We start from the raw sequence: 27,699 nt of genomic DNA, 5'->3' as shown, positions 1-27,699 counted from the left end.
AGTTTTTCTATTTAACTTACTCATAATAACTCAATGCTCCAAAGGAGAAGGCCATGTGGTAGGGGAAACTATCGGCGTCAGTTCCTTGTAAAGATGCTGCCTCTGAAAACTGCATCCCTAGAAAGGCGGTTTGCTCCGTATTACTTGCTATTGTTTGACCAGTTTGCGCAGCAGTATGTCTTCTTCCCCACTATTGCTTCCTTTCTAAGCGTTCTGTCTTGTTTTCGGATTATCTGTAAGCACACGGTAATGTCTCCACGACGTGAGAAATTGCTGCTTCACTGCGGTGCTAGCAGAGAACTGTACATCGCTGGCTTAGTGTATTTGATACGTGTTGGCACGTGTGTGGCTGTGTGTGCGCGCTCTGGTTCCTCGGTCTTGCAGCAATAACTGAATGACCTTTTCTTGCTGTGTTATGTCTCGCTGGTGAGGGATTGGACTCGTAGGTGATAAAGCTAGGGTTCTCTGTGCTCCATCCCTCAGTCACTGATGGGTAAGTTGTTCTGAGCCCCTCAGTATACTACACGGGAGCTCAGCGGCGGATGTAAAGAGAACACCTGTAGCTCTGTTGCCTAACACTGCAATTAACTGCTTGCGGATCCATGCGGACCTCATTATTTTAAACTTAAAGATCTCAGATACGTCTCGGGCAATGCTTGCTTTATGAACTTTAGCTCTGAAGGGAGAAAGGTTGAAACTGCGCTACTGTGCCTGTTTTTAACTGAGTCCTTTTGCATTACTTGGCGAAGAAGGTGAGTAAAGTGCAGCTGCACAAAATGGATTGACGTGTACCGTAGTTCAGTACAAGTATGTTAGAACATTTTGAGACCCTCTTTTTTAAATATAGGGTGCCTGTGGAAGTTATGCATGCTTAATACAGAAATGATATTTAACTTAATTCATTGGGTTAAGGTGGAAAAAAGGCACCCATTCACTTTTTTAACAAAAACACTTTAAACGCGTGCCTTCACCAATGATGTTGTGTTAGCGCTGTGCATTTTAAAACCTTATTTGTGGATTTAGTGAAGTTTTGTGTATAAATAGATTATTTTCTTTATAGAAAGGAACACTTGTTGGATTTGCAACCACGCATTTACTGTACCAGGGTTTGCGTTACTCATTTGAAGTGCCTTTTCTAAGCAGAAACATACTGTAAATGCCGTGATGTAGATGAAAACATCACGATTGTAGATGGAAACTAGAATATGCTGAAACTTTGCTCTATGTGTAGAATAATTCAAGAATAAGGTAAGAGGTAAAGAACAGTAAGGAGCTGTTAACTAACAATCGAAAGTTTTTAAACAGTTTAAACATTGGTTTCAAACCCTCTCGGAAAACGCTTTGAATACGAACATTTTAGATATGACTCATGCCACTTAAAATCATGTTTTAAAAATAATAGCTTGTTTTATAATGTATAAAATGTCCCCATATCCCACCGTTACTGTCAGCAGCATCATTTAACGAGGACAATTGTTGATGATGTTCTTTATGCAATTCGTTACGGCTTTTATCTCCGTGTTTTAATTTACACGATGTTTACAATCCGCGTTACCCACTGTGGATAGGGTATACTGAAGTGGATATGAATGAGAGACAGTTCACGTACACACTGATATTTAGGATATGTTCCAAGTAAATACCCGGATAAAGGGAAAGAGATTTGCAGGATGAAAAGACGTTTTGTTTAAGGTATAATTGTTTTAGGCTTTAAAACTGCGCTAAACAAAAACATATATCGCATATCTCAGTTCTACGCAGTGCACTTGTCTGTGTCCAGTTGGGTTAACGGCGCTAAAGATACTTTCGCCGGTGTGCATCAGGCGTTAACTTTCCACCTGCAACAGACAAGGAAACGTCGGTTTAAAACTACAATGTGTTTTGTTGATATTATGTGCTAAGGCTGTTGATTGAAGCCATTCCGTGGTATTTGATTAAATTCATTATACAAGGCACTGAAACTGGCTAACATTCGCAAGTAAAGCATGAGGGGATTATAAGATTACGGCGCCGTTAAAGGGGTAAGCATGTGCTTTTGTCATCCGCTGTCATTTGCTCACTACCACTCGTATAGCAGCGGCTGCAAGACTTCCTTTTCATAATCGAGTATTGATGTGACAAACGTTGGCTACGTTTAGCAGGCGATAGTGGATAGCAGGTCTTTCCTTATTTTCCTGTTTATTTTATTTTTTGTCTGGAGCGAGGGTCTCACTTTGAACAATAGCAAGCCACCCTCAGCGTGCAAGCATACAGCTGCTCAGTTCATCCAAAGAAACGAAGCGTTTTTTTTGTCTCTCGAGTTGCATGGTGGTTGGGGTGCTGAAGTCAAATGCAGAAAAGGGAGAAAAGTTTCGGTAAGGATTTTTCGCTGTGCTGTGACTTATTCTTTTTCTTTAGCTTTCTGAGTGTTCACCTTGTCTTGTTTTATTTTAGGAACGTGTGTTGTGTAGGAATCGATGGTGTGAGCAGACCCGTGATCTGAAGTATTCCATAGCTTTGGGATGAGGGGTGTTTTTTCCGTTTATCTTCAATATTGTTCTCGGAGGCTTTAATTGCTTTCAAGAACGTTGGCTGGTGCCAATTATTCTGGCAGGTTTAATGGATAGCTTCAAAATGTTCCCGCTGAATGCTGTAGATAAAGAGGACGTTTAGCACCAAAGACTAAGCACATTAACTCAGAAAGTGATTTTTTTGGTCTTGTTTTGTTGTGCATGCAAGCTGCATCGAAAATTGGGTTCGCTGTTGCAAATCTCTTATTGGCCTTTGCCAAGCACTAGCACTTTGCTACCATGGCAACTGTAATTAAACTGATAAGAGTGGAAAAATGTCAGTATCGCCGAGTCTTGCAGCTGCAAAGGGGAGAAAAGGAGAATCAAATCGGGTCTCAGCTCCATGGCATGCAGTCGTCACGTAGTTTATATATATATTCCGTAAAATGGTATGAGCTCAATTTATAAGGGTTCGGACATCTATTTGTATGAGGTACCCTGAGGGAGTTTGAGTAACATCGGAAAACAGGCAAGGGAGTTCACAGAGAACCTGCGGGGTTGCTCTGGGCGAACGCACAGGGAAAGAAAAAAAATCTTTTAGGCCCAATCCAGCTTTATTTTCCTAAATCTTTTGTTCACTGTTGCTTGGCAATTGGAAAATCGAAGTGGCGAAATTCCTTTCATCTGGATCACTAGACTCCTGGCAGCCTGTTTTCTTAATTTAATAATGAACGAAATTTAGAAAAAGAAAGCTTCTGATTTTTAAGGCAGTGGTTCAGCGCATTATACAAGCTGTCCCAACGCGTCTAAATCTGATTGCAGGCTGAGAAGAGTTGAAACTCTTACTACTTTTCGTTTGTTAATGAGTTGCGGTTACTTTGTTGTGTTAACCAGTGAAGCTGAGACTGCGCGGATGAGTGCCACAGAACAAGGATGCATAATGGAAGCAATCAACCGTACGTGTTTCTTACAATACAATCCAGCCAATTAAAAGCTCACCAGTTTAAATGAAATGAAATAAAATGGGTGTCTGCTCATTACTGCAAACAGAATGACCCTTCAAGCTATTTTATGTATGCCCTAGCTGCTTTTTTCTATTAAATAAAGGGTCTATATAAGATTTCTATCAAATACTGAATTACGGCCACGTTAAAAAAAATGCATTGTTCCAAGGCTGTTAAAACGAGTTTTCAGGACTTTGAAATAACCTCTCGGAAAGGTTGTACTGTCTTTAAACATGATTCTGGACTGTTCTATTTTTTTCCACAAAGATTGCAGCTTCTGTAAAAATGTTTTTCTGCTAAGCAGGATATTAATACAAATATTCCTTTTTTAACATTCAGTTTATCATTTATTAATGCAGCCCAAGACTGTTAACGCACACATACAACTTTCCATGCGTTAGTACTGTATATTGCTGTTAAAAAGTCAAAATCTTTGTGACCGTTGATATTTATGTCTTGTGTTGAGCGTAAAGCGAATAATGGATTCCAGCATAGGTCAATGAAGTTCGCTGTTTAGGTCGGTTACATATTTTCCGTTAGTGGTTACTTGGGAAATAAATGTGTGGTACAGTATATGCTGTATGATTTTCCATACAGTCCTTGTAATGTCCATAGTAAGAAAGTATTAAGCGACCCGTACACATGCCGTTTGAAAAGCGTTGCAGACAACGTTGGCTAGTGTGTTTTAATAATGTGTTAATCGAAGAGATAAAAATAAAACACAATCCACAATATTCAAATGAGAACTCTCCACAGTGAAGCATAAGCCCCTTGTGCCTGGTAAGATACATGTTTCAGTTTTTTATGCAGTGCTTATCCTTCACCGGCCTGAACAGTTAACTGTTCCCTGTCATATATTCCCTTTTCCTCATATATACCACTTGCTCTTAAAATAATTAACAAACAAGAGGAAACTGACTAATTCTGTAGTTTTCCCCCCTTTTATGTTATGAGTGATTCATTATTTTACAGAACTGAGATATTTAAAACAAATCCACATGCAGTAATAGCCTGTTATCCCATTACAGACAGTAGAACCAGAGTTTTCACTGTGGTCATGTTAGTTGACTATTTAAAGATTAAACGTAGCCTTTTTCTGTCTTTGACCATATGCTGTTTTCAAGGCATAGCTGATACTGTAATTCTGTCTCAAACTGCATGTAAGAAGACCCATCAATTTAAGAATGCAATCCTTCCCTTTTCGGTTTTCATAATACTAACTCAATAATTTATAATAAGTTATAGTTCTTGATGATGTAAAAACAAATATAATACAGACACCACATGTGTTCCACATGAAGTCCAACAGTCAGGAAATTAATCAAATAAGCAAGCAAAGAAGCAATCTGTAATTTAAAGGGCACAATGGGAGGTAATCGAGTATAAAATGAATAATGGATTCAGTTATAGGTCAGTAAAGGCCTGTATTGCTGGTGTTGTGTACATTTGCAGTTAAGCCTATGGTTTAGCAGTTTCTGTCAATATCGCACTTTACTCAATCACATTCATTTTCATGTTAAAGAAACAGAGTTGTGTTTGTGCAACACCAAATTAGTATCACACTACATAATTGTGTTGTTGTGGCAGCAATACTGTAAAATAAACAATAACTAAATGTTACATTCTGCTAATTGTGTATGATACACAAATGCTGCTCTGTGATATTACAATTAAATTTTAGTAGTACTGATGTACTGTACAGTGTATAAATCTCTTATTTGCTATTTTGGGACGGATCTTTCAGTGTTTGGATGTATTCAGTTCCAAATGTCCAATAACTTTCAGAATGATTAAGTTAGACACAGTATTATGAAACTTTATTGGTTCTTAACACATGTTCATGGTGGTGGAACTAAAAATGTTTTCATGCAGTTATTCCCTTTTTTTCTTTAGTTTATAAACCAGATCTGGAGACATGCTGTTTTAAGTGTACACGATTCTTCAAACAGGATGCACTGGATTCTGAATTCTTGCACCTCTCCTTAAATATTGGGCACTCATGATTAATTTGGGATTTGGGATTGGGTCACTTTTAAACTACTAAATATCAGTTTGGTGCGTAGTGCACGTTTACAACAGTATTGCTATTTTTTGTTATTTGATTTTAATCTTAACACACTGTAGAACACAAACCTGAATCTAATGTAATCCTTTTACAGTTTTTCTTAGTTTTGTTTTCTTGTTACTTAACTATAATGTTATATTAAGGTTCTTGATTGCCATTTCATACACAGTCCTCTAAAATGTAGCTGTTGTGCAGACTAGTTAATAGCCCCATACCTCCTGGAGTTGAAAATGGCCACAATGGAATGTAAGAACTTTGCAGGGCATTTGCAGAATTGTGAATACTGTTGCAAATGAGCACATTACCAGCTAAAACTGAATTTGCTGTGCTTTGATCTTTAACAGTTTTCAGTATATCTTTCGAGATGTTTTCTGCTTTATCACTGTCGTAATTTCATAATCAGGGTTACCATATATGAAAAACAATCTAGGATAATAAGTCCAAAGAGCTACAGAGAAAAATAACGTTTTCGAAGTCACCTATTTTTAATGTATCTGGAGGTTTTTTTTTTCTCTGTCAAATTCTAAGTAAACAAGTTTTTACTTCAGTCAGTGTCCCCAATCGTTTTGCAATCAAACAGTGCAGGTTCCTATATACAGAATGAGTGCCTGCAGAGTTGGAATTGTTTATGTTAGGAAGTCCTGCAAAAATTCATTTAACATTACTGAGCTACGGCTCACTAAAATGTATCTTCAGATTCAAAAGAAGACAAAACACAAATGATGGTGTGTAGGAGTTGTATACTCCCTAAGCATGGCTGGAGCATACTAATTACTCTGTCCAGGAGTCCACATTGTTACCTCAATATAGCTCTTTCATATCACTCTTGGGTTAGTGGATACACATGATGGTGACTGCGGAATCTTTTCAGCCTTCTCCCAGTGGAAGGTAAAATTGAGGATTTTTAGTTGCGAAAGACAGCTTTGATTGTAATAATCAATGATGTAGGAAAAAGAAGACTAGATATCACTAGTATAAAGGTAAGAAAATCAATAGTGATGTTGATTTTGTTTTTGCATTTTTATGCAGTTAATGAAGATAAAAGTTACGGAATAGGATTTAGAATCTATCTTCACAGCAGATATGTGTAATTGTTTTAAACTTCAGATGCATAGAATAGTGAGTTCTACACTTTTTTAAAAACAGTTTATTTGAATTACCCATATAGCAAAGTTCAAGTCCCAATATAGTAAGAGGATATTCACATTTTAATTTGCTGATTATTCATTTGTTTTCTCACACTAGAGAGATAGAGCTAGAATGCCCTGTAATGCAAACAGTTCCTTGGGCTTATATGCAACCTGTTTTCATCACACATACTGTATGTGAAGTTGCTTATTTTCATCACATCTGTTCAAGGTGTGCCATGATTAATTTTAACATGTTTTTGTCTTTTCAGATAATATTATATTTCAATGACTAAAAGAAAGTTTGAAGCTACTTTATTTTCAAAGACCGAGGCTAAGTTGCTTTATGTATGTTTTTTTTTCCCCCAAACCAGATTAGTACCATTTGAGAGTAAAAATGTTATTGCAGTCATCTGCGAATGTTCACTGAACTGCTTGGATCATGGGGCATTCTTTTCAAATGATTTCAGAAGTTTTGCAAATACTGTACATTGGTTCACTACGATATTAATTGCCATATTTGCTAAATCTAAATGAATCATATTACTATTCTTTTCTTTCCATCCTTAGGCAGCCACATATATCTAAAAAAGCCAATTTGTATAAAATAATTTCCTGTCTTGGCAAATTTCTTACACTCTTTCTAACTAACGTACAGTATAGCACAGATTTTATGTGATTTGCAGAGGTTTCATCCGTTTTAGTTGTCCTTTAACCATTTTCCGCTTTACCTCATACAGTGCAACTATACTGCCAAATGATAGACACTGACTATCCCTTATTTTCTGCAATATACAGTATAATGCTTTTTTCAAAATGTTTCTAAAGGTTTCATGTATGTATAAAAATAAAATGTTGTTGTAATTGTTACATGCAGTAGGCAATCATTTTCAGGATGTAACAAAGTGATTTTGTTTACTTAAATATTTAATTTAAATATCAACTAACCTTAAAGAAACGACCACACTGACATTATGACTAAAATTCACCTTTAAATTCTACAGTAGCTTTTAACTTTTTTTGTTTCATTGAACTTCATCTGCAGTTAACTGCAGCGCATGCATTGAGTAAACGTAGACTGAAGGAAATTTTCATTTTACAAATAGGGCTTTTAATAATGAAAGTAGCCTGTAATTATATTTCACTTAGAAACGTAGCTGCTGCATACATTTAAGGTGAAATGGTTTTCATTGGTTGAAGCGTGCCTGAGCAAATCAAACTGAATGAAAATTAGGAATTAAGCTGTATTAAATTTGTCTTTGATGCTTGTATGAATCCACTTTGAGAAAGCCAACTGATAGTATTTTGGAATAAGACACTCCATGAGTCTGCAGCTGATGGAAAGCAGTGATATGTTCATAAGATATTATGTGCTTGTAAAAGTGCACAACATGAATGCACACAAAAGTCACTTCAAAGACTTTTTGTGCAGTGTACTCACTCCTATTAAAATAAGGACAGTTTTATAATGAACTGCAGGTAGTCAGGAGCTAAAAGCAGTGGTGCTTTTACAACTATTTTACAATTTTGAGCTTTCTCAAAGAAAACAGTATAATGCTCCAAATTGGTACATCATTGAAATTTATGTATTTTTGTATATTTCTTCCCAAATGTAACTCATGCCTTTGTATGGAATGTAGTGAATCACAACATAGTGGATAGTCTGTTGCTTGCAAAAGCCTGTAAATTTATATTTTAACTGCTATTCATACTGTACATGTTACAGGTCTATAGAATTATGTCCTTTTGCTGATGTCAGAAAGGGGATTTTTATTCAAATCACTTAACATTTATAGACTAGTTTCTGATGAATGGCCCAGTGTTGTTTAAAAGTTTTTGCTAAACGTTTTATACACAGTCTTCTAGTTCTACACCATTAAAGTATTTTGCTTTAAAAAGGAACTTGTATTTATTGATACTTATGTTTCTAAAACAGGGGCAGCACTGTGGTGCAGTGATTAGCATTGTTGGCTTGCAGTGCTGTGGCCCTGGGTTCAATTCCGGATCTGGAGTGCTGTCTGTGTGGAGTTTGTATGTTCTCCCTGTGTTTGCTTAGGTTTCCTCCTGGTGCTCCAGTTTCCTCCCACAGTCCAAAGACATATTGGTAGGTTAATTGGCCTCCAGGAAAACTGGAGCCCTGGTGCGAATGTGTTTGGGAGTGTTTGTGTCTACTGTATTGGATGTCTGCCCTTCGATGGACAGGTGTCCCGTCCAGTTTGTATCGCGCCTTGTGGCCTTTGCTTAGAGTGATAAACTCCCGCTCCTACGCAAGCCTGAATTGGATGGAAAATAGATAAGACAGGTTTCTAAAACACAATAACAATGCTGGTCCCAAAGGTGGACATTTCCTTTTGACCAGTGGTTCTGAATTAAAAAAAAAATACATTCCAGAAAGTGGAATAGCTTTCATCAGCTATTTAAGACACATTATTATTTGTAGATATTTCATGTGAAAACGTAAATGATCTGCCATGATATCTTTATCCTTTTGATCATCATCGGCTGTAATGGATAAAACAATATGTAGAAATTTAATCATGTTAAACAATGTAGTCAATACTGTATAAGCTGTGTTTTTTAAATGTAATGGTTTTTAATCTTGGTTCATGGCAATGAGAGTTTTTATATAAATTAGATCATACATTTGTATTTTAAAAATGAAAATACCTTCAAGTATACAATATTTATCATGTATTACATACAATACTGTGTTTTCCTGATGAATTTTTTAAATGACTATAATGTCGGTTATGCATGATGTAAGAGCATTAGGTCAGGTTTAGTATTTTTATATAAGTACAATGTTATTAATTTTAACTTAATTTGTATTTTAATCTACATTTCTTTATTTTGTAGCCTTCTATATAGGTTACTGTCAGTGGTTAGGCAGAATATAACCTAGGTGAATGGTGTTGATTTATCTAAACAGACATAAAATTAGAATTAGAAGGTATATATTAAAAAAATAATAACATTGGACAGTCTGAGCTTTGTGCTTGTGTAAATTTCAAAATCATGAGTATACAAATCACATTTTAGAAATGCAGTCGGGATCTGTAATGTTAGGTGTTTATATTTATTTTCTTAAATATGTTCTAAGTGGAAAGGATTATGTTTAATACTTATACTATTACCTGTACTGTTTCTAAAATGAGTATTTTTAACTTATTATTATTTGTATATTTTTGGTAGAAGGCTCCTGTTTGATAAAGTAGCTGGTTTTCACCTTGTTCAAAAAATTCAGTTTGGTGCATTTTAGGGTTGGCAGATGTGGTCTTTTCTGTTTTTTTATTATAAAATATAAAGTTTATATACATGTTAGATGTGCATACCGCCTTGTATATTAAAGAATACCAAAGTATAATCACAACATTTTGAAACATAGTGTATGTAAGCATCAAGAAAAGAACAAAAGACCACATCAGGAAATCAAAATACTTAATAACACTGGAATTAACCAAAGCAGAGATGTTGTACTTATAGAGGCATTACTGACCCAGATCTTTGCTGGTGTTGCACTATTGTGCTGTAAGATTTCTATTGGGGTTGGGGGTTTTCTGCCCACAGCCTAAGAAGACATACTGTAGGAGGGAGACTTTCAAGCTCTTTCTTGCACTGTGAAATGTTCTCTCCTGGTTGTACCTCAAATTGTGCACCCGAGCAAACAAGGCATGGGTAGAAATGTTTTAATATAAGAAAATCTGGAACTGGATGAACATGCCTTTTTTTAAGTAGATCTTATTTGTATATTATTCTCCGTCAGAAATTTAAACAGAAATAAGTCTCAGAGTTATGGTTCAGCACGATATACGGTAGTGTAACTTTATTAAACAGAAAGTCAGGTAAACATCATGAACCACAGTATGAAGCATTTACACATTTCAGAATTTGATCCTTAGTGTTTCTACATGTGTGGTCTTAATCTTTTTAAGACATACTTCCTTTTTTAGTTTTTCTGTGTATTGCTTTACACCTTGATATTCGGTTTATGCCTGAAGACCACTTTGGACTTCTTGCATCCTGAAATCAGACTGATGCATAGGCTCTTTACATGGCACTGAATGAATCGGTAGCCTCCTGACACTGTACTGTAAGAGAAAAGAATTTGTACAGAAAATAAGAATAACCGTATGCTGTTATTTGTTTGTCTCTATACCGCAGGTATACAAATGCTCTCAGTCCAGCCAGACACCAAGCCAAAAGGTTGTGCTGGCTGCAACCGAAAAATCAAAGACCGATATCTTCTAAAGGCCTTGGACAAGTACTGGCATGAGGACTGCCTGAAGTGTGCCTGCTGTGACTGCCGTCTTGGCGAGGTGGGCTCCACACTCTACACAAAAGCCAACCTGATCCTCTGCCGACGGGACTACCTAAGGTACAAGCACCGTCTTTGCCTGTGCGTTACACTTATTTGTTCACATGGCTGTAACAGTATTGCCTCCAGTGAGAGACGGGGACACTACGTGGTGGTTGTGTCAAGGTCAGGCAGCAGTGGGGGGGGGGAGGAGGAGGAAAGAAACAGAGATGCCAATGAAAAAGCAGAGACTGCTGCCTTCTTTAGAAATGAATACTGACAAGAGCCGGGCTCCTCCTTCATGACCCTAATTGCACCATACTATAGCTTTACGCTGCTTCTGAAGACTTACCAACAACTGCTTTAAGATGTCCAAATAAGAAGCTTCTGAACTCATCAGCTGTTGGTTTCAGCGACTGTAAATGTAATTTCAGATAAATTCATTTGGAGTTTGGAGTGGGGAGGGGTGTGGACGAACCTCTGCTTTTCCTCCTTCACTTTCTAAATCCCTTGCTGTTAGCTAGTCTATATTTGGATATTTCTTTTGCGAATACAAAATTCTGACTTTAGTGTACTTTTAAGACGTCCTAATACAGCACATATACTGTAATACAGGAAATCGGCTATCTTGGAAATGTAAGCTGTCATTGTTTTATTGAAACTGTCGATTACAGTGTTTTTTCAGGCAGTTATTTGTCTTTACTATTTAGTCACAGAGCTTGTTTAAAATATGTTTTGTCCTGTGACAGCATAGAATTTTTAGGATATGATATAAGAACTGATGCACTGAAACAGTTATGTTAAAACAAAGGTTTAGATCTCTTTGTATCCTGATCCAATTGGAAGGAAGCTCAGAGCATAACGTTTTCTAAATGCATCTTTAGATCCTAGATCCTTTAGGTTTCTCCATTCATGATGCCCATTTTAACACTTTAAGACACTGTACAATCCCAGAATTCTTCTCCTGCAGGCTTCGTGGTGGGCATATTCGGCCAGTGGCCCTTTTCTGCACGCTCATTCCTGTATCTGACTCAAACGGTATATTCATGTATAAAAAAACAAGATGACATCTGCGTCAGACTGTAAATATAACTGAATGTACCTGTATTGCGGTTCAGAGGACATAGTACTGTGTTTCTCTTTTCCTTCTTAACAGTTCATTTTATTCCTCATTTGGGATGTGAGGATTCGGTTGCTGTTTTAGACTGTACACAAACAGGAGTTGCTTTTGGGAGTAACTGCTGTGAACTATTGCCAGAGGGTTACAAAAGACTAAGATTATGATACAGTGCCAGGAGCCATAGTCTGCACTATCAAGGCAACATTTGTAACCCAAAGGCAAAAGTTTAGCTACTGCAATAAGAAAAAAAATTGAGGTGCAGTCTGTTTGGGAGGTCATTTTTTCATGTCTTCTCTAAGTTTCAGATAGTTTTAATAATCAATCTTAATGACTGTTGCTTACGTGAAATATTTGTTAGAGAGGATCAGATGGCATGTGTATTGATATGATTATTAGTTGAAAATTCAAGTGAATGTTAATATTAACGAGATATTATATGAGGAAAAATCAACTTTTTACTGCTTACAGTATAGATTATTTGTGTAACCCAATAAAATGCATCTGTATACACAGTAAAAATAAATGAATACTTGCATTAATCTGAATAGGAAGCAATAGAAACTATTTGAAAGGCGTGGATTCTGTGTGTATGTTTCATTACTCAAGAACTTTAGCGTTTTCCATGAAAAGCTTCTCATTTTCCTAGAAACATCTATGCCTCCCTGAATGTCTTGCAAATAAGGGAATATTCCAAATGAGAATATTCCAAAGCCACATAATATCAGGTTTTAAAAAAAAAGTGAATTAATGAAACAAAAGTTCAGAGGGTAATAACTAAGGTGTCTCTCTCCTCATATTTGAACTCATAAATCTCCAAGTCATTGCTTCCTAAAAAGCTTAAAATATGCTTTCCCCCACCACCACATCTCCATATTTGCTGCATTTCCTTGGTTAACCTCTCTCTGTATGGGGGTCCTGACGCCCTTCTCCTACTGTATAGCCAGGTGGCGTAAGACAAAGCTTCTTATTCCTGGCTCCTCAATAAACATTCTGACATTCATTTTCTTATTTGGGCATATTATTGCTCATGAAATCTGTTTTGCTGATAAACTGTGCTTATGTTTTTTTAATAGTTTGTTGACCACACTGATTTCAGCCATAATTGATATGGCTGTTAAGGCTATATAGCAATTCTTTGCATATATATTTTAAAAGCTGCAAGTAAAGCTGAAAATCATTTTCACTGAATTGTGAGCTATGTATGCCTCCTCTAGGCAGAAAATGAGAGAGTGCCTGGAATCATTTTGGGCTGCCTGAGTAACATTCACTAATAATTTCATATTTTTAGAAAAAAGCATAAAACTGAGACTTCATGCATTTGTGTATGATATGCGTTTAAGTCAGTAGTATAGAGAGTAATAGTATTAGTCTGGACGTAGTCTTAGTGAAGACAGAAAAATAGTGGGTTACCAGCTGCATCAGTTTGATAAGAAACTATTATTTTGGCTGATGGTTTCACACTTTTATTTTAAGTGATTTACACTTACTTATACAGTTGGGTATAGTAATATATAGTAATCTGAGTGATGTACCTTACTGAAGGATACATCAGCAATGCCGCAACCAGGTCTTGGGCCCACAAACTGTCAATTACAAGTCCAGTGACTGAGCCACTACTCCACTCCACTGCTGCCTGCCCCAAAACTATACGATTAGCTTAGCTGCTGATATATTTGATCCATGATTACTTCCGTATCCCCATGGGACTTGTACTGTGGCTTTAGAGGAAGCACTTAAAGATGTTCATTAACATTCCAGTATGAAATCGGTGTTTACATTAGTAAGTGGGCTTTAGTTTCACGAGAAATTCACTGAATCTCACACGAAAATGCTAATTTACCGTGAAAAAATACTGTTGTTTTTAGCAGTTTTTGCTACTGTGTCATATGTGCACGCTTATTGCCAGTTGCCGTGAGGGAAATTTTCTTGTATAAACTGGCACATTAACATAGTTACTCTCTCCTTTAAAAAAATGGTTATTAAAATGTCAATCCTGTTTTATTTTTTCAATGCCCTAAACATTACACAACACGAGATTATTAGCAAGTGACTTGCAATAGCGGCATTCAAAAACATTCTTCATTCAGTTTGTGAGGCACTGGTAACATGCAGTACAGTTACTGTTAAAGACCAAGAACACAAACTACAAACTACAAATAATAGTTTAAAATCTCCAGTATAATGCCAGGAATTTGATGATTGTTAGTTTACTTTTACCACTCCAACATTGAATGTGTAACATTCCTGTATCTCTAAGATATAAATAACAAAGAAGGGATAAATGCCCTTTTCTTCACAATTCTGAGATATTCTGCAGCTGCTTTTTAATACTTGGCAATAATTTGTAAAACTCAAATGCCATGGTCTTACTAGGAAATGGGAAAAAAAGTGCTACCCTGATAATAAAAATACAATGCTGGTAACCTCAGTTCATCTTGTCTGCGCTTCTTGATCCCTTCTAGTATGCATATTTTTTTATTTATTCATTTATAAAAATAAGACAATGAAACATGATTGTAAAAGTAAATAATTCAAGGCATTATGACTTCCAGAAAACCTACCAGAATAAATCCAATCCTGCTTAGTACAGTGGCATGTTATTAAGGTTGACATAACCAGGGTTAATAGAATCCAGCAGGGGTCTACAACCAAGAGTGATGTGATTTTTCCCACTAGCAGAAAAATAATAATCCCCATCATAATGCACAAAACAAATTAAATAAGCAAAAGGAGATTTATGCACAGCCAACTCAGTTTTGCTGTAGTGCATGATCAAATATTAAGAAGAAACAAAATAGGAAGCTTTTGCTACCTGGTAGCCAGAGATGACTTTAGTCTTTTTAAACAGGGGGAATGGAATAAATTCAGTTATTTGATCATGGTGTTATCTTTGTCTATATTTGCATAAGTACTGTACTTAATACATAAATACTGTATTAAGCAATCATTAGTCATTTCCTGTCCTATCACTGTATTTATGGTAGCATTCACTAGTGATAGAAATGAAGATCACGGTAAGAAAGTCATTAAAATACTGTATGTTGAAACAGGTAGCAGAAGGACAAATTTGTTAAACTCTTTTTGTGCTGTTATGTTTGTTTCCCTTTTAGATCTTGTAGGAGGCGTGATCATGTAGATTAAACACACATTATTTTTCTCTGCTTAACAAGGAATGTCTTGTGTAATTTAGTAGAAAATAAATAAATAAAAAATCATCACGGACGGCTTCCACAGGAGACGCCAGAATTTGCTTGAATGACAAGTAAGCAGTAGCTACAGAGAGAAGCAGTTCAGTTGAAACAAAGGTGGCATTGACAGTACCTGTAAGTACAGTACAGGTATCACAACTAGGCCAGGAAGATACACTGAAGTGCAGCCTAGGGAATGTACTTAATCCGTAAACACATCAACTGAGCACTGGAGGGTTTTTTGTTTGCTTTTTAACCTATTTTGGTAGTTGGCACTCCTTTTATATTTTATAACCTTGAGCACTGAAGGTTTTTGTGTTTACAATTCTGTGGTAGTTGCTAGGTATAACCCGATTGTGACAGACATCAGAGCTCAAGGAGGGAAGACTTGATGTTAAGACAGAAGTTGGGACTGGCATTTATTCAGACAGCTGATGAGATTAGTAAATGAAGAGGAACTTTAGTATTTTTACAGATGGGTAGCATAACCTTCTATAGAGAGAATGGAAATGGAAAGCTGCCGCTAAGGTCTCTCGTGTTCTGTTGCAGTGAATTACTTTTGCCATAATTACTACTCTCAATTTCTGTATCCCATTCCAGAAAATTATTGCTCTACAGTAGGAAAAATAAGGAGTATTTAACATACACAAGTGATTACAAAAAGCTTTTAAACCCTCTAAATGAATTTTTTTGTTTGTTTGTAAAATATAATTTCATATTTTTATACTGTATATCATTGTAGGAGCTTGTATATCATGTATACCTTGTATATCATTGTATACAAGATGTTTACAACTGCATGATATCAAAATGGTGAAATGCAGCTCATCCACTTTCCTATGTAAACATTTAAATGTGTTTTAAGAAAAAGGCATGTGGATTGTAAATTCAATGTAATTATTTTTATTAACACATTTAACTGAAAGCATAAACTGAACAACAGATGAACCACCGCATCTATTCTTCACATTATTTTTCTAGATGACCCTGCTGTTGTTAACGATAATTAATGATTATTTTAATGCATCTTGTGAAAATAAATAATTTATGTAATGATAAATTTCAATTTTTCATATGTAACACTTGCCAAGTAAAGTGAGTCTTTCCATTATTCACCTGTGGAGGCTGTTCAGTTTTTAGCCCTCACAGTAATGGCAATACTTCACATGGAAAAAATGAAGAGGAAGTAATGCATTAAAACATAAATGCCGTCAACATATTATTCAACATTCAATTATTTTCTGTTAGGCAACATTTCTTGCATATTCTAAGAATAAGGACATAAAGATAACAAATATGACCCTCGGTTCATAGTTGTTTGGCAGACGTGGGTGCAGAATTTTGTAAGCACCATTGTTTTACCAGCAGTCCTCAGTGGCACCACTGTCTTATAAAGTTGTATAATGGGATTCTTTTTCTTCTATAATCCTGTCATTTTATATTAACCTTATGGTGTGTGTTTTAGCCTCTTCGCTGCAGTGCTTAATACTTCACTACAGTTGACTCAGCAGCATAGTGGCAGCACTATGGAGGAGTGGTTTAGGTCCTAGACTAATACCTGGAAGGTCGTGTGTTCATATGTCAGGTTGGGTCCCCTTCAGCAAGGTACTTCTCTTAGATTGCTCCAGTAAAAGCACCAGCTAAATAAATTATTAATAATAATATTCAGCAACCATTGCATTACTGTAGGTGAGTCTCTGTGACGCATTTTCTTAATCAACATTTTTGTTAATCACAGTTGTGGCAAAAGCCTTCATAGCTACTGTATCAGGTCTTCAAAGTTTCTCAGAACACAGCATTCAATCTGTCAGACATCCAAAATAAATAAGAGCCGAGCTGAGGGATGTTGTATAAAATACTCTAATAACTACATTTCCCATTGGAACAAGAATACATTCTGAAATAATGTTCTGGATTATTTATTAATAACAAGATGAGTATAGGATTTACCTGTCTTTTGGGTGACTTGAAAAACACATATTCATTTTAGTTTTTAATGACTTATTTGTTTTTTGTGTTGATCTTTATACACCCACATACAAATGATTACTAAAAGTATCTCACTGATTTCTCCTAGCTTACAAATGGCAAATAACAAGTGACAAGCCTCTTGTTCTGTAATCTCTCTGATTTCTTAATCACTATTGTCCCTTCTTCAGTGTTTCATTTAATTTTAATTGATCGTTTGCATGTTCACATGGAACCCATATGTACGTTAAATAGATAGATACTTTATTGATCCTGTGAGGGAAATTGCAGTGCAACAGCAGCTTAACACAGAAAACACAGCCACAGTGTAACAAATGATACAATAATAATAATAATAATAATAATAATAATAATAATAATAATAATAATACAATACATACAATACAATCAGTACAGTGAGGGGTGCACTAAAAGAGTTACTCACAGTCCGGACACACAAAGAACAAACTAGAACAGAACAGTACGCAGAAAAATTGTATTGCACATATGAATATATATATGTAAATATAGATATAAATATAAATGTATTGCACGGGTCTCTGGCATATATTGCACAAAAAAACGGTTGTAAACGGGAAAAGAAAAAGAACAGATGTAGCAGTAGATGTGTAGATGTGTTCAGTCCAGAAACAGGTCACTGTCAATGTTGCCTCTGCCCAGACGCAAGGTGGATGCGTTGTACAGTCTTATGGCAGAAGGCAAGAATGACCTCCTGTAGCGCTCCCTGTCGCACTGTGGATGAATCCTGTAAATTCTGAGCTCAGAAATGTATTGTATTCATATGTCCTTCAATATCTGTAGGCTGAAATGGAATTTTGAAGATGTAGTTGCAAATTTCAACAGGGTAAAATGCTAAACTGAGTTGCTGCCAAACTGCTTAATTATTGTTTATTGAATCATTTTTTCTGTGTTACTGCATCTGACTAGTATCTCATTTTTATTTCAATATTGTGATATTCATCGATATTCGGAGATTAAGCTGTGGTGCACTTCAGGGAAACAGATTTTGTCAATACCTTTACAATTTGCGGTTTACAGACATGGCTGCGAATATCGGAAATGCACAAAACATTCCTGTTTCCTTTGTAAAGGAGGGATATGGAACTTCCTGGTATTATCATTTTGTTGTTTAAAATGCATAGGCTTGCCAATAGACTTGCTACAGTATGTCATTACTTATAATCATAATCATAATGTAAAGTTCCCTTGTCGCCCTCTAGAGGAAATGGGATTTTGAGAATACAGTTTCGGAGATGATCCCTCCTTACTGTGACATATTAAACAGGTTTTATGTCAGCTGTAGCCTAATATTTTTAATAAGAAAACATATTTAGCTAAAGTTTCATCTGTTCTCAGATGCATCTCTCCTTTGGGGTATGCTTATACGTGACCTCTCTGCATTACTGAATTGGGCCACCCCCACCTGGGACACATGGCCTTTTAACTTAGATTAGTTCTCTCCCTGCAGTGTGCTTATCAGAAAGGTATTTCAAGTGTATTTTTACCTTCCATCCATCCATTTTCTAAAAAGTTGTTGAACAGATTAGAAAGAATAACTTTAAGGAGTAATTATGCAATTGCGTTTATCGCAAGGTTAAAGCTCGCTGTTGAAGCACTGTTCACTTTCCGGGACATCAAGGCTCAGCCCAGGGAAGAAGCAAAAACAAAGAAACACTGTGTAAAAATATTTAGCAATATTAATAATCCTTCTATCCGTTTACTAATCCAATTCAGGGTTGCAGGGGAGCCTCTCACACTGTGGATAGGGTGCCAGTCTGTCACAGGGCAGACACAGCCACAGACACACACACATGCTCCCTAGAAATGGGAGCACCCAAAGGAGCTACCCACTGCACCACTGTTCTGCCCTGTTTCTAGCTTAAAAACTACCTACATTTCCCACAGATACAAAAACATTATGGGAAAGAAAGAAATTGTAAATTCAAAATAAAAAGCCTCTAGCGGGCTCTCTTCGCCTAAGCCTACAGTAAGTAACTCATATCTCAGACGTGAAGGTTGTGGTGTTACTATAATATGCACAACAAGGATGAGAGGCCAGTAGTTACAATCATCTGAATTAAAAAAAAACACAACTAGAAAAATACTATATTCAGAACTATCATCAGCCTTTTACTGATTTTAAATTATTTTTGTGTATATGTTGAAAAATGAGTCCTTGTTTCATTTGAGGGCTGTATTGAAAATATAGATTTAATCATATTGTAAATACTGTATTTTAATAAAGAAAGTTTATTAAAAAAATCCTTAAATGTATCCATTTTCAATACGTTTATAAAAAAAACCCACTGTGGGTGGCACAGTGATTTGACTGTTAGTCCTTTTATCTCGCTGCTCTTGTGTCATGGGATTGATGCCAGGAGAATTCTGTGTGGAGTCTACATGTTCTCTATCACATTAACGTGCTTTAGTGTCCATTCACCTCTCAGAAATGTACTGGCTAGGTTAATTGTCATTGTGTGGGAGCCCTGCAAAGAACTGGTATCCCATCCAGTGTTTAGTCCTTTCATGAAGCCATGAGCTTCTAGGACAGACTTTCCATTGCTTTTACTTTTTTTTGTACATTTCATGTACTTGAAATTATTGTGTTTTTACTTAATATCTTTTTTTGTTTTTCTCAAGTGCAACAAAACGAGAGAAAACAACAACGAAAATGCTAAAAGACATGCCTTGTAAATGAATGAATATCGATGCCTGAGTATGTCTATACACAGCCTCCCTTATGTAAAAGAAGTCTTTTCAGTACAGCAACAAAATAAAATATAAATACATGTTGGAAACGCTGATCTTGAACAAGCAGTCTATGAAAAGTCTATGAAAAAGAAGTAGATGTTTAGATCTCCTAACCAATGTGGAGAAGCAATTAAAATATTATGATCTAATGGTAGGATTCTAAAATGAAGAAGTAAGATGTAATTTAGAATATTGCATTGTTAATGCTGGTTATGTTAAAGATATTGCTGGCTGTGGCATCAATCCAGAAAAGAACCGGTGCATTCCTGGGCTCAGAAAGATAGCTTGAATCTGACAAATAACTGAATCTTGTTAGTCTTGAATAGAGAAGACCACAAGGAATCCTGAGTCAAGAGTTAAAAAGAATCTTCAAACACATTGCCAAGCTCAACTAATGGCCATACACATAATTAACAGTGAAACACCGATCAGAAGACAGAAGAAGAAGCCAGAAACTACAGAAAAGTGCTTTTAAAATGGAGCACAAGTTACAAAGTGTTGTTAGAGTTTGGAACACACAGATCAGCTGTATTGCCTTAGCCCTTCTTTTAAAGGGCTGAGCAGTGGCTCTGTGGCTAAGGATCTGCGCCTGTGACTGGAAGGTTACCGGTTCAAAACCCACAGCTGGCAGAGGAGTCCTACTCCACTTGGCCCCTCTGAGCAAGGCCCTTAACCCCAACTGCTCCAGGGGCGCCGTACAGTGGCAGACCCTGCGCTCTGACCCCAAGCTTCTCTCCCTGTCTGTGCGTCTGTGTCTCCATGGAGAAGAGCTGGGGTATGCGAAAAGACAAATTCCTAATGCAAGAAATTGTATAGGGCTAATAAAAAAACATCATTATTATTATTATTATTATTATTATTATTATTATTATTATTATTATTATTATTATTATTATTATTATTATTAAGAAGCCTCTGCATGAGTTCCTTGGGCCAGTTACCTATAAGCATCCAAATGAACTTGAGCAGCCTAGTGACCTCCTCTTGTTTGTAACCCGTTTAAACCCTTATGTAGTTCTGCTGAAACATATTTAGTGATGAAGTGTCCAACAACATTTTTGTATGAAATGTTTTGACAATATATTTTTGGCGCAATGATGTACAGAATTAAAGGATATTTCTTTTATGTATTCAGGTCTTTATATCATTTTCATGTTTTTGGCTGGGGAAAATGTGAAACAGAGACTGCTGTAGGTAAAAGCATAAAAAGAAATATCATATTTCTGCTTCCACAGTTGCTCAAATCAAATAGTTATTTTTGACTGCTAAGTGGTTCAGTCTAAATGCTTCAACAAGAATTGTAATTATTCTTCTGCTGTTTATTATTATTGTTGTAGTAGAGACAGCTACAGTTTTTATGTAATTGATATAAGTGTAGCCTCGAAGGATGAGTATGTGCACTATGTCAATAGTTCTCTTAGATCAGTGCAGGACAGCAGTTTGAGTGAATAATTGGCATTTCTAAATGTTTTCAGGAGGCCTTTCACTGTCACTCGTTGTATAACACAGTTTAGAAACATTCATATTAGTCGTTGTAAAGGCAGCAGTGGCCGTCTAAAACCTAGCTGTGTACACAACACCTTGTCAAAAAAGTTATTTAGTGGCAGCACTGAAGAGAAAACATGCTAAGATAGTGAGTTCAGAATTTTAGATCTCTTGCGTCTCTTTGAAAAATGATGAGACCATGATCGTATTTGTACTGAGGCATGCAGTTTCAAAACTGTTCATCCAGACAAAGACAAACAGCCTCCTTTCAAAAGATTGAGAATGCACCTAACTTAGGTAAAGAAAAGGAATATAGTAACTGAGTGCAGGCCTAGGGGTTATTAATGATATTATTTCTATGGGTACTGCAGCCTTATGGAGAGCATGCATCTATTTTTCTGTGAAAATCAGATTTTTTTCCACCTAGCATTGTTAGCACAGCTGACTGTGAAAATACATGATATTCTATGGGCTAATTTCCATAATCAAGCCACTCCAGCACACTGGGCCTGGTTGCCATGGCATTAAGTGGACGAGAGAGCACAAGACTCCTCTCCCTGGACAGGACACTGATCCATCGTAGGGATTGTCTTCAGCAAAACTGGTCCCCAATCAGTTGGCCGTACTAGAAGTATTGGGGTAAAGTCCCTCACTCCAAATAACAACGGCAGTGTCAACAGAACCTGAAACCCATTAGTTCTACCCACTACGCTACACTGCCGCCAGATGTTCTGTGTATGAGGAGTTACTGTTTTCTAACAATAGTTAAAAGTTTATATTTCCTACCTGTTTTTGAAACCTTTTAAGCGTTGTTCCATATAGAGCCCTTAAGTGACCAGTACAGTTTATCATAAGGTTTGTTACAGCTTTACCCAGACTGAAAGATTGAGGCCAGCCCTGACCAGTACAGATGGGAGACTTGCAGCCAATTCAGAACAGACCATAAAATCATCCCTTACAGAATAGTTTTTATGCTTACATAGTTTTGACTTTAATAATGTTTTCCATGAACATGAGTGTGCTAGCATTTATTTATTGGTCTCTTTTAATTTAATGCAGAGCATGATGCAATAGTACTTTTCCAGTATTTCAGTATGGTGTATTAATTGTCATTGCATATACAGTACAGTATCTATACTTATGACTTGTATATTTTATATATTCAAACTGTATATGATTTCAACTTATTTCTTATTATTGCTGTGCTTATTGCTGTCAGATATTTCTGTGATCTCTGCAGCATCATAGAACATGCAAGTAAAAAATACATATATTTTAAAAGATACAGTACACTCTTTTATACATCTTACACACCCATTTTTACAACGTTTTTAACATGTAAATGTCAACCCAGAGAATTACAAATATAAATACAGCATGTGGTTCACCTTAGTTTTGGCAATCGGTATGCAGCACTAGATGTGCAGTAAAGTGGTGCGTGTCACACTGAAAGGACACTTCAGATCAGAAAAGGATAGACACAACAGGGTGCGAGGTTAACTTGAGTTTACCACTCTCTCAGAAGTGTTATTTTCAACCCTTCAAACACTACGAATGAAATGTCTCCTCTAAACCTTAAGTAGAATTGCCCTCATACTGAATCACAGTGGTTGATTCAGCCTCATAATAGTTTTTGTAGAGTCATACATCAATGAAACCACTAATGCCTTGTTACTGGGGCTTAGTCCCCATCCACCTCACTCCTTCAGTGTTGGTTTTCTAGCATTTCTATCCTGTTTATTTGCTGCAGCGTAGTGTTATTTGTCCTTCTCTGTCCTCCCTTTGCTTGGAATGCATTGGAAATGTACTCTGAAGCAATTGAACACATTACTGGTTTGTGTTTTGATCAGTCCAGAAAGAAAGAAACTTTGCTGGCCTCTGGCTCCGTTCAGCTTGCTGCACATTCATATTATTAACTCATTCAGGGCAGTTAAGATGCTATACAGTTCATACAGTATGAAACTTTTTTTCTATTTGACATCTTATTGCCCAGTTTTATTGGAATATTTATGGGGACTAATTATGTAAACCCTGGTTCACTGGGGCTGTATAGTTTTTGAGTGAACTGAAGCTCTAACTCAGGTTGTGTACAGTAAATGGTTTACACTTCCTAAATGCTTTAGAAATCTTACTTTTCAGTGTCAGTAAAAGACAGATACTTTAAGAGGATAAAAAATCTTCTCAACCATGTGACAGTACAATTATCTTAAACGCAGAAAAAAAACAAACCTGCAACTTTTTCAATTGTCAACAGAAAGGATTGCTGTAAGTGAATAAAAAAAAACTTTCACATATATCCTGTTTGAAATGGATAAGATGTGCAATATGTAATGAGTCGGAGCTCTTAAAGAGCCCTGGTAGCTATGTCACTTCTTTGGTTTGTTAAGAGCATTTAAATCTTTCATGGCAGGAGACAAGTTCTTTAGGGTAGAATATTTGAGAGAGATGTTTCTGTGATTCTGTGAGAATGTGGATTCAAATCCAGGCCTTGGCTCGATATGCTCCGTTGCAGCCTATTTTGTAGCTTGTCTAGAACAGATTGACTCCTGTCAATCACAGAGGTTGCTAAAGACGTCAAGAAGGAGTGCTGTAGGCTTTAGAGTATACACAGCCCCGGGTGTGGTGATTGTTTTGGGCTGTTGAAGATTGCTTATAAACTCTGTGTCGGTTTTTGGAACAGCGTTTAGACACAGCTGATTGGTGTGTCTGTGGAGGTTTAAACTGGGGTCCAACTGCTGTGGTAAATGTCAATTTATAACTTTCACCATTGAATGCTGAATCCTCTGGATGTTTAAAAATAACTTGACCGATGTGTTCCTTTTTAGCCACATTGGCTATATAACTAGTTGCCTCAAGAAGTAAATTAAATAAGATAGAAAGGAAATATATACAATTGTTTTCAAAATAGTGCAATAATGTCTTGTGTGATTATGATATTTTTTATGTAGAACGATCAATTGACTTTCTTTGAACAGCAGACAGTGCTCAGTAAATCTACTGTATTAACCTTCCAAAGCTGTGGATACATGAACCCATTTCCACCTTTGTGTTAATTCATTCACTAGATAACATAATATAATATTAAATGAAGCTGGTGAAAACTAACAAAGGGACACCTTTGCAGAATAGTCTGGAATTTATACTCGCTGCTCTTTATATACTGTGCTGTTGTAGCTGAAAACCATTTCTTTACCACCCATGGAACATTTCGTTCTGTGTTGTAAACTGTCAGCTATAAATATTGGATCAAAAATAGAATACCCTGATGAGCATTGCCCTCTGGTCTTAGTTAAGGTTTTAACTTGGGTTGTTCAAACAGCAAAAAGTGGGCCCAATTGCTGGCTGCGTCCTACCAAATATAAATAAATCACTGCAAACACACTACCCCCCAGTTAAGAATAAAAAAGTGTTTGACAAATGGAATGCGAATGGATCAAAATAAAAATCAAGTAGAGAGGAACAGAAAAAATGAATGTGACAAGATTTGAGAGAGTTGATTTTCTTTTTAAAGAAACAATGGACAATTAATGGGTCTTTAAAAAAGTATTACACAAAGGCAGAAAAAATAACCTATTACTCTTTGTGTTTTGCAACTGTGTTTTGAACTTCGTTCAGCACTCTTTAATTAAATTTGAACTTTTAGGATGGTGCATTTATAAGGTCAATATTTGAAAATGCACCAAGAGAAAATTCTCTTTCTTCCCCTGCAAATGCACCTGTACCAGAATTATTTGGAAACGAGTGCCATTCTTCCATAAGTTAGAAAATCTGTTGTTGACTGACATTGTCATTGCTCCTTTTGTCTTCATGCTGTTGAACATTCTTTTTTTTTGCATTTCATCTTTATTGGTCTCTAACAATGACAATTGTTGGTAGGGAGTTCAGTGCTGGCTTCTGGCTTCAATGGGGAAATGAAGAGGTGGGCACACTGAGAGGAGAGATATTTCTTTTGAAAAAAGAAAGAAAAACCGTGAAAAAAACGTTCACCTGCACAAGGATGAGAGGCATACAGATGGCAAAACAAAATCTAATGAGATGTAGAAAGTGGATCGTAAAGTGTCCTTGGGTGATGGCTTGAATGATGCTTTCTTCATGTTGAATCCCATTAAACCTTCATCGAGCAAAAACCTTTCTAAATAGCTTGCGCTCCATTATACAGAGCAAAGAAGAGACAAGACAAGATCAAGGCTGAATGGAGCATTTCACATTCCTGAAGAAACTTCACCACAAGTGCTACTTAGCTTTAATTTTGAAAGCAGTATGAAAGATATCTACTCCTTTTAAATTATTGTGACACAGAATGAATCCCTATTTGCAGATGAAACAGGGTGTTGATTAAGCTACTTCATCAAGCTTTTTAATTGAAGTGTTTCTTACTTTATCTTCTGAAAGGAAGATCAGATCTATTATTGTTGTGACCTTAAGAATCATCATCTTGACATCCATTTAACTTTTTAAAATGACTCATTAGGAATAATTGTTACGCTCATTTTGTTTTTAACCAAAACAGTCAAGAAATTCTTCTTATTCTTTCTAGGGTAGGCTTTCTGTGCTCTGTTACACAGCAATTCATGTGAAGTAAACATTGCTTTTAGATCTTGTGGAACATTTGTACAGGGCATTGTAACACAATAGTTGCCTTAAAATTAAATTCATTGCCCTATAAATGTTCAGTGCTGCAGAATAAGCTTGTAATTAAAATCAGAAGGATTAAAAATGATTAGGCTCCCTTATAGCCTTATTTAGATGTACTTGTAACCTTTATTAGGTTCCAAAATTGTGAAATATAGCCTGAGCTGCTTTCTTAACATATAACCACTTTGTTAATGGTTTAGAAGCTACCTACAAATGTTTTTTCAGTGGTCAAAACATTATTAAACAGTATAAATACAAAAATCAAATGTAAACCCCTTGTTTCAATTTACTGAAAAAACAAGTAATTATTTTACAATGATATATTTTGTCAGTTATCAATATCTTTTTTTACATTTACAATTATACCAGCCCGTTTAGAGTGTTTTTTGTACCCTCACAAAAATAGATCTTTTCAATTCTTTGCTGTTTAGGAACCACGAAAGAATAGTTAAAAGTTTGACTTCCCATCTGCTTTATCCTTATGGGAAAATCACAACATAAGTTGGCATAGTTTTGGTTATAAAATGTGTAAAAAATCTGAATGTGCTAATTAATTCTTAAAATGTAACATTTACTTTAAAACTTTATCATACATTTGACAAAATGTGGGCTGATTTTTTCCTCTGACAAATTTTGACTCTGGAAAAAATAGTTTTGTTATTTATGACAATTTTAACACACAAAGCAGCTACTGCATATAACTACAACTAGAAGGTCTCAGTATTTTATTAATTTTTCTTTTAACTCTCAGGAAAACTGTTTCCCCTATTTTCTGGTCTTGAAGGAGAAAGTTCACCCCACAGTGAGCGTGTTCCATCATATCCTACTAATATCCTCCTAATTATTACCTCAAGGACCTTTAAGGCATTGTATATTTGTTTTTTACATGCAAAAGTACAATTATACAATGATGGCCCCTGGATATTTTTCCATTCTGTAACAGTAAAGTGAAGGTTAAAATTGATTAATTATAATTAGTTAGAAAAAATGTGGCATGTTTTTCAGTTACCTTTTTCTTTAAAAATAATTTCCAATTCAAAAATTAATCCTTGCTTCAGTTATTTTCATTTTTTTTCAGAGGTTCCTGTTCCATTAGCCATGGAAAGGCCATGGCCTTAAGTGATTTCTCTTTAAATGATGCATGGTGTACTTGTCTCTTTCTTCTCTGTTAATTGATATATTTTTTTCACACCGTGATACATATGCTAAGTGGCAAACACATCATGCCGCAGCTTGACAGGGAACTTTCTGCATTCTAACAGTCACAAATGTCTCCCAGTAAATCTTATTACAGTTTTCTGCTACATCAGTTTAACCATTATAAATACCTACTCGACACATTTGATTATTCCCTTTATTAACCTCTACAAAGAAAAAAACAGCTGGGTTATGAACTTCAATAACTAATCTAATTTCTTGCTTTATTTAATACATTGCAGTTTTCTGTGGTAGTCTTCCACTTTTAGATCTTCTACAATACCTGGGATCTCAAGCTCTAGTATTCTAAAGGACTAGCAATTTGTAGGGCATTCGTTTTCCTGTTCACTGAATG

General features: G+C 36.0%; 1 protein-coding gene across 12 annotated transcripts in view; it reads left to right on the top strand.

Annotated features, from left to right (window-relative positions):
• Positions 1–27,699, top strand: part of lmo3 (LIM domain only 3) — an 83,759-nt gene that overhangs the window by 5,495 nt on the left and 50,565 nt on the right. For 2 of the 12 annotated variants that reach the window (XM_069192327.1, XM_069192326.1), the window contains exon 2: positions 10,847–11,081. In XM_069192327.1, the coding sequence (XP_069048428.1) occupies positions 10,855–11,081 (227 nt within the window). In that variant the 5' untranslated portion in view covers positions 10,847–10,854. The other 10 variants (XM_069192328.1, XM_069192324.1, XM_069192325.1 and 7 more) reach the window with 10 other exon arrangements.

The sequence above is a fragment of the Lepisosteus oculatus genome, chromosome 7 (assembly GCF_040954835.1).
Source record: "Lepisosteus oculatus isolate fLepOcu1 chromosome 7, fLepOcu1.hap2, whole genome shotgun sequence".
NCBI lineage: Eukaryota > Metazoa > Chordata > Actinopteri > Semionotiformes > Lepisosteidae > Lepisosteus > Lepisosteus oculatus.
The sequence above is the reverse complement of the archived record's forward strand: the minus strand, read 5'-3'. Positions and strand labels throughout refer to the sequence as shown.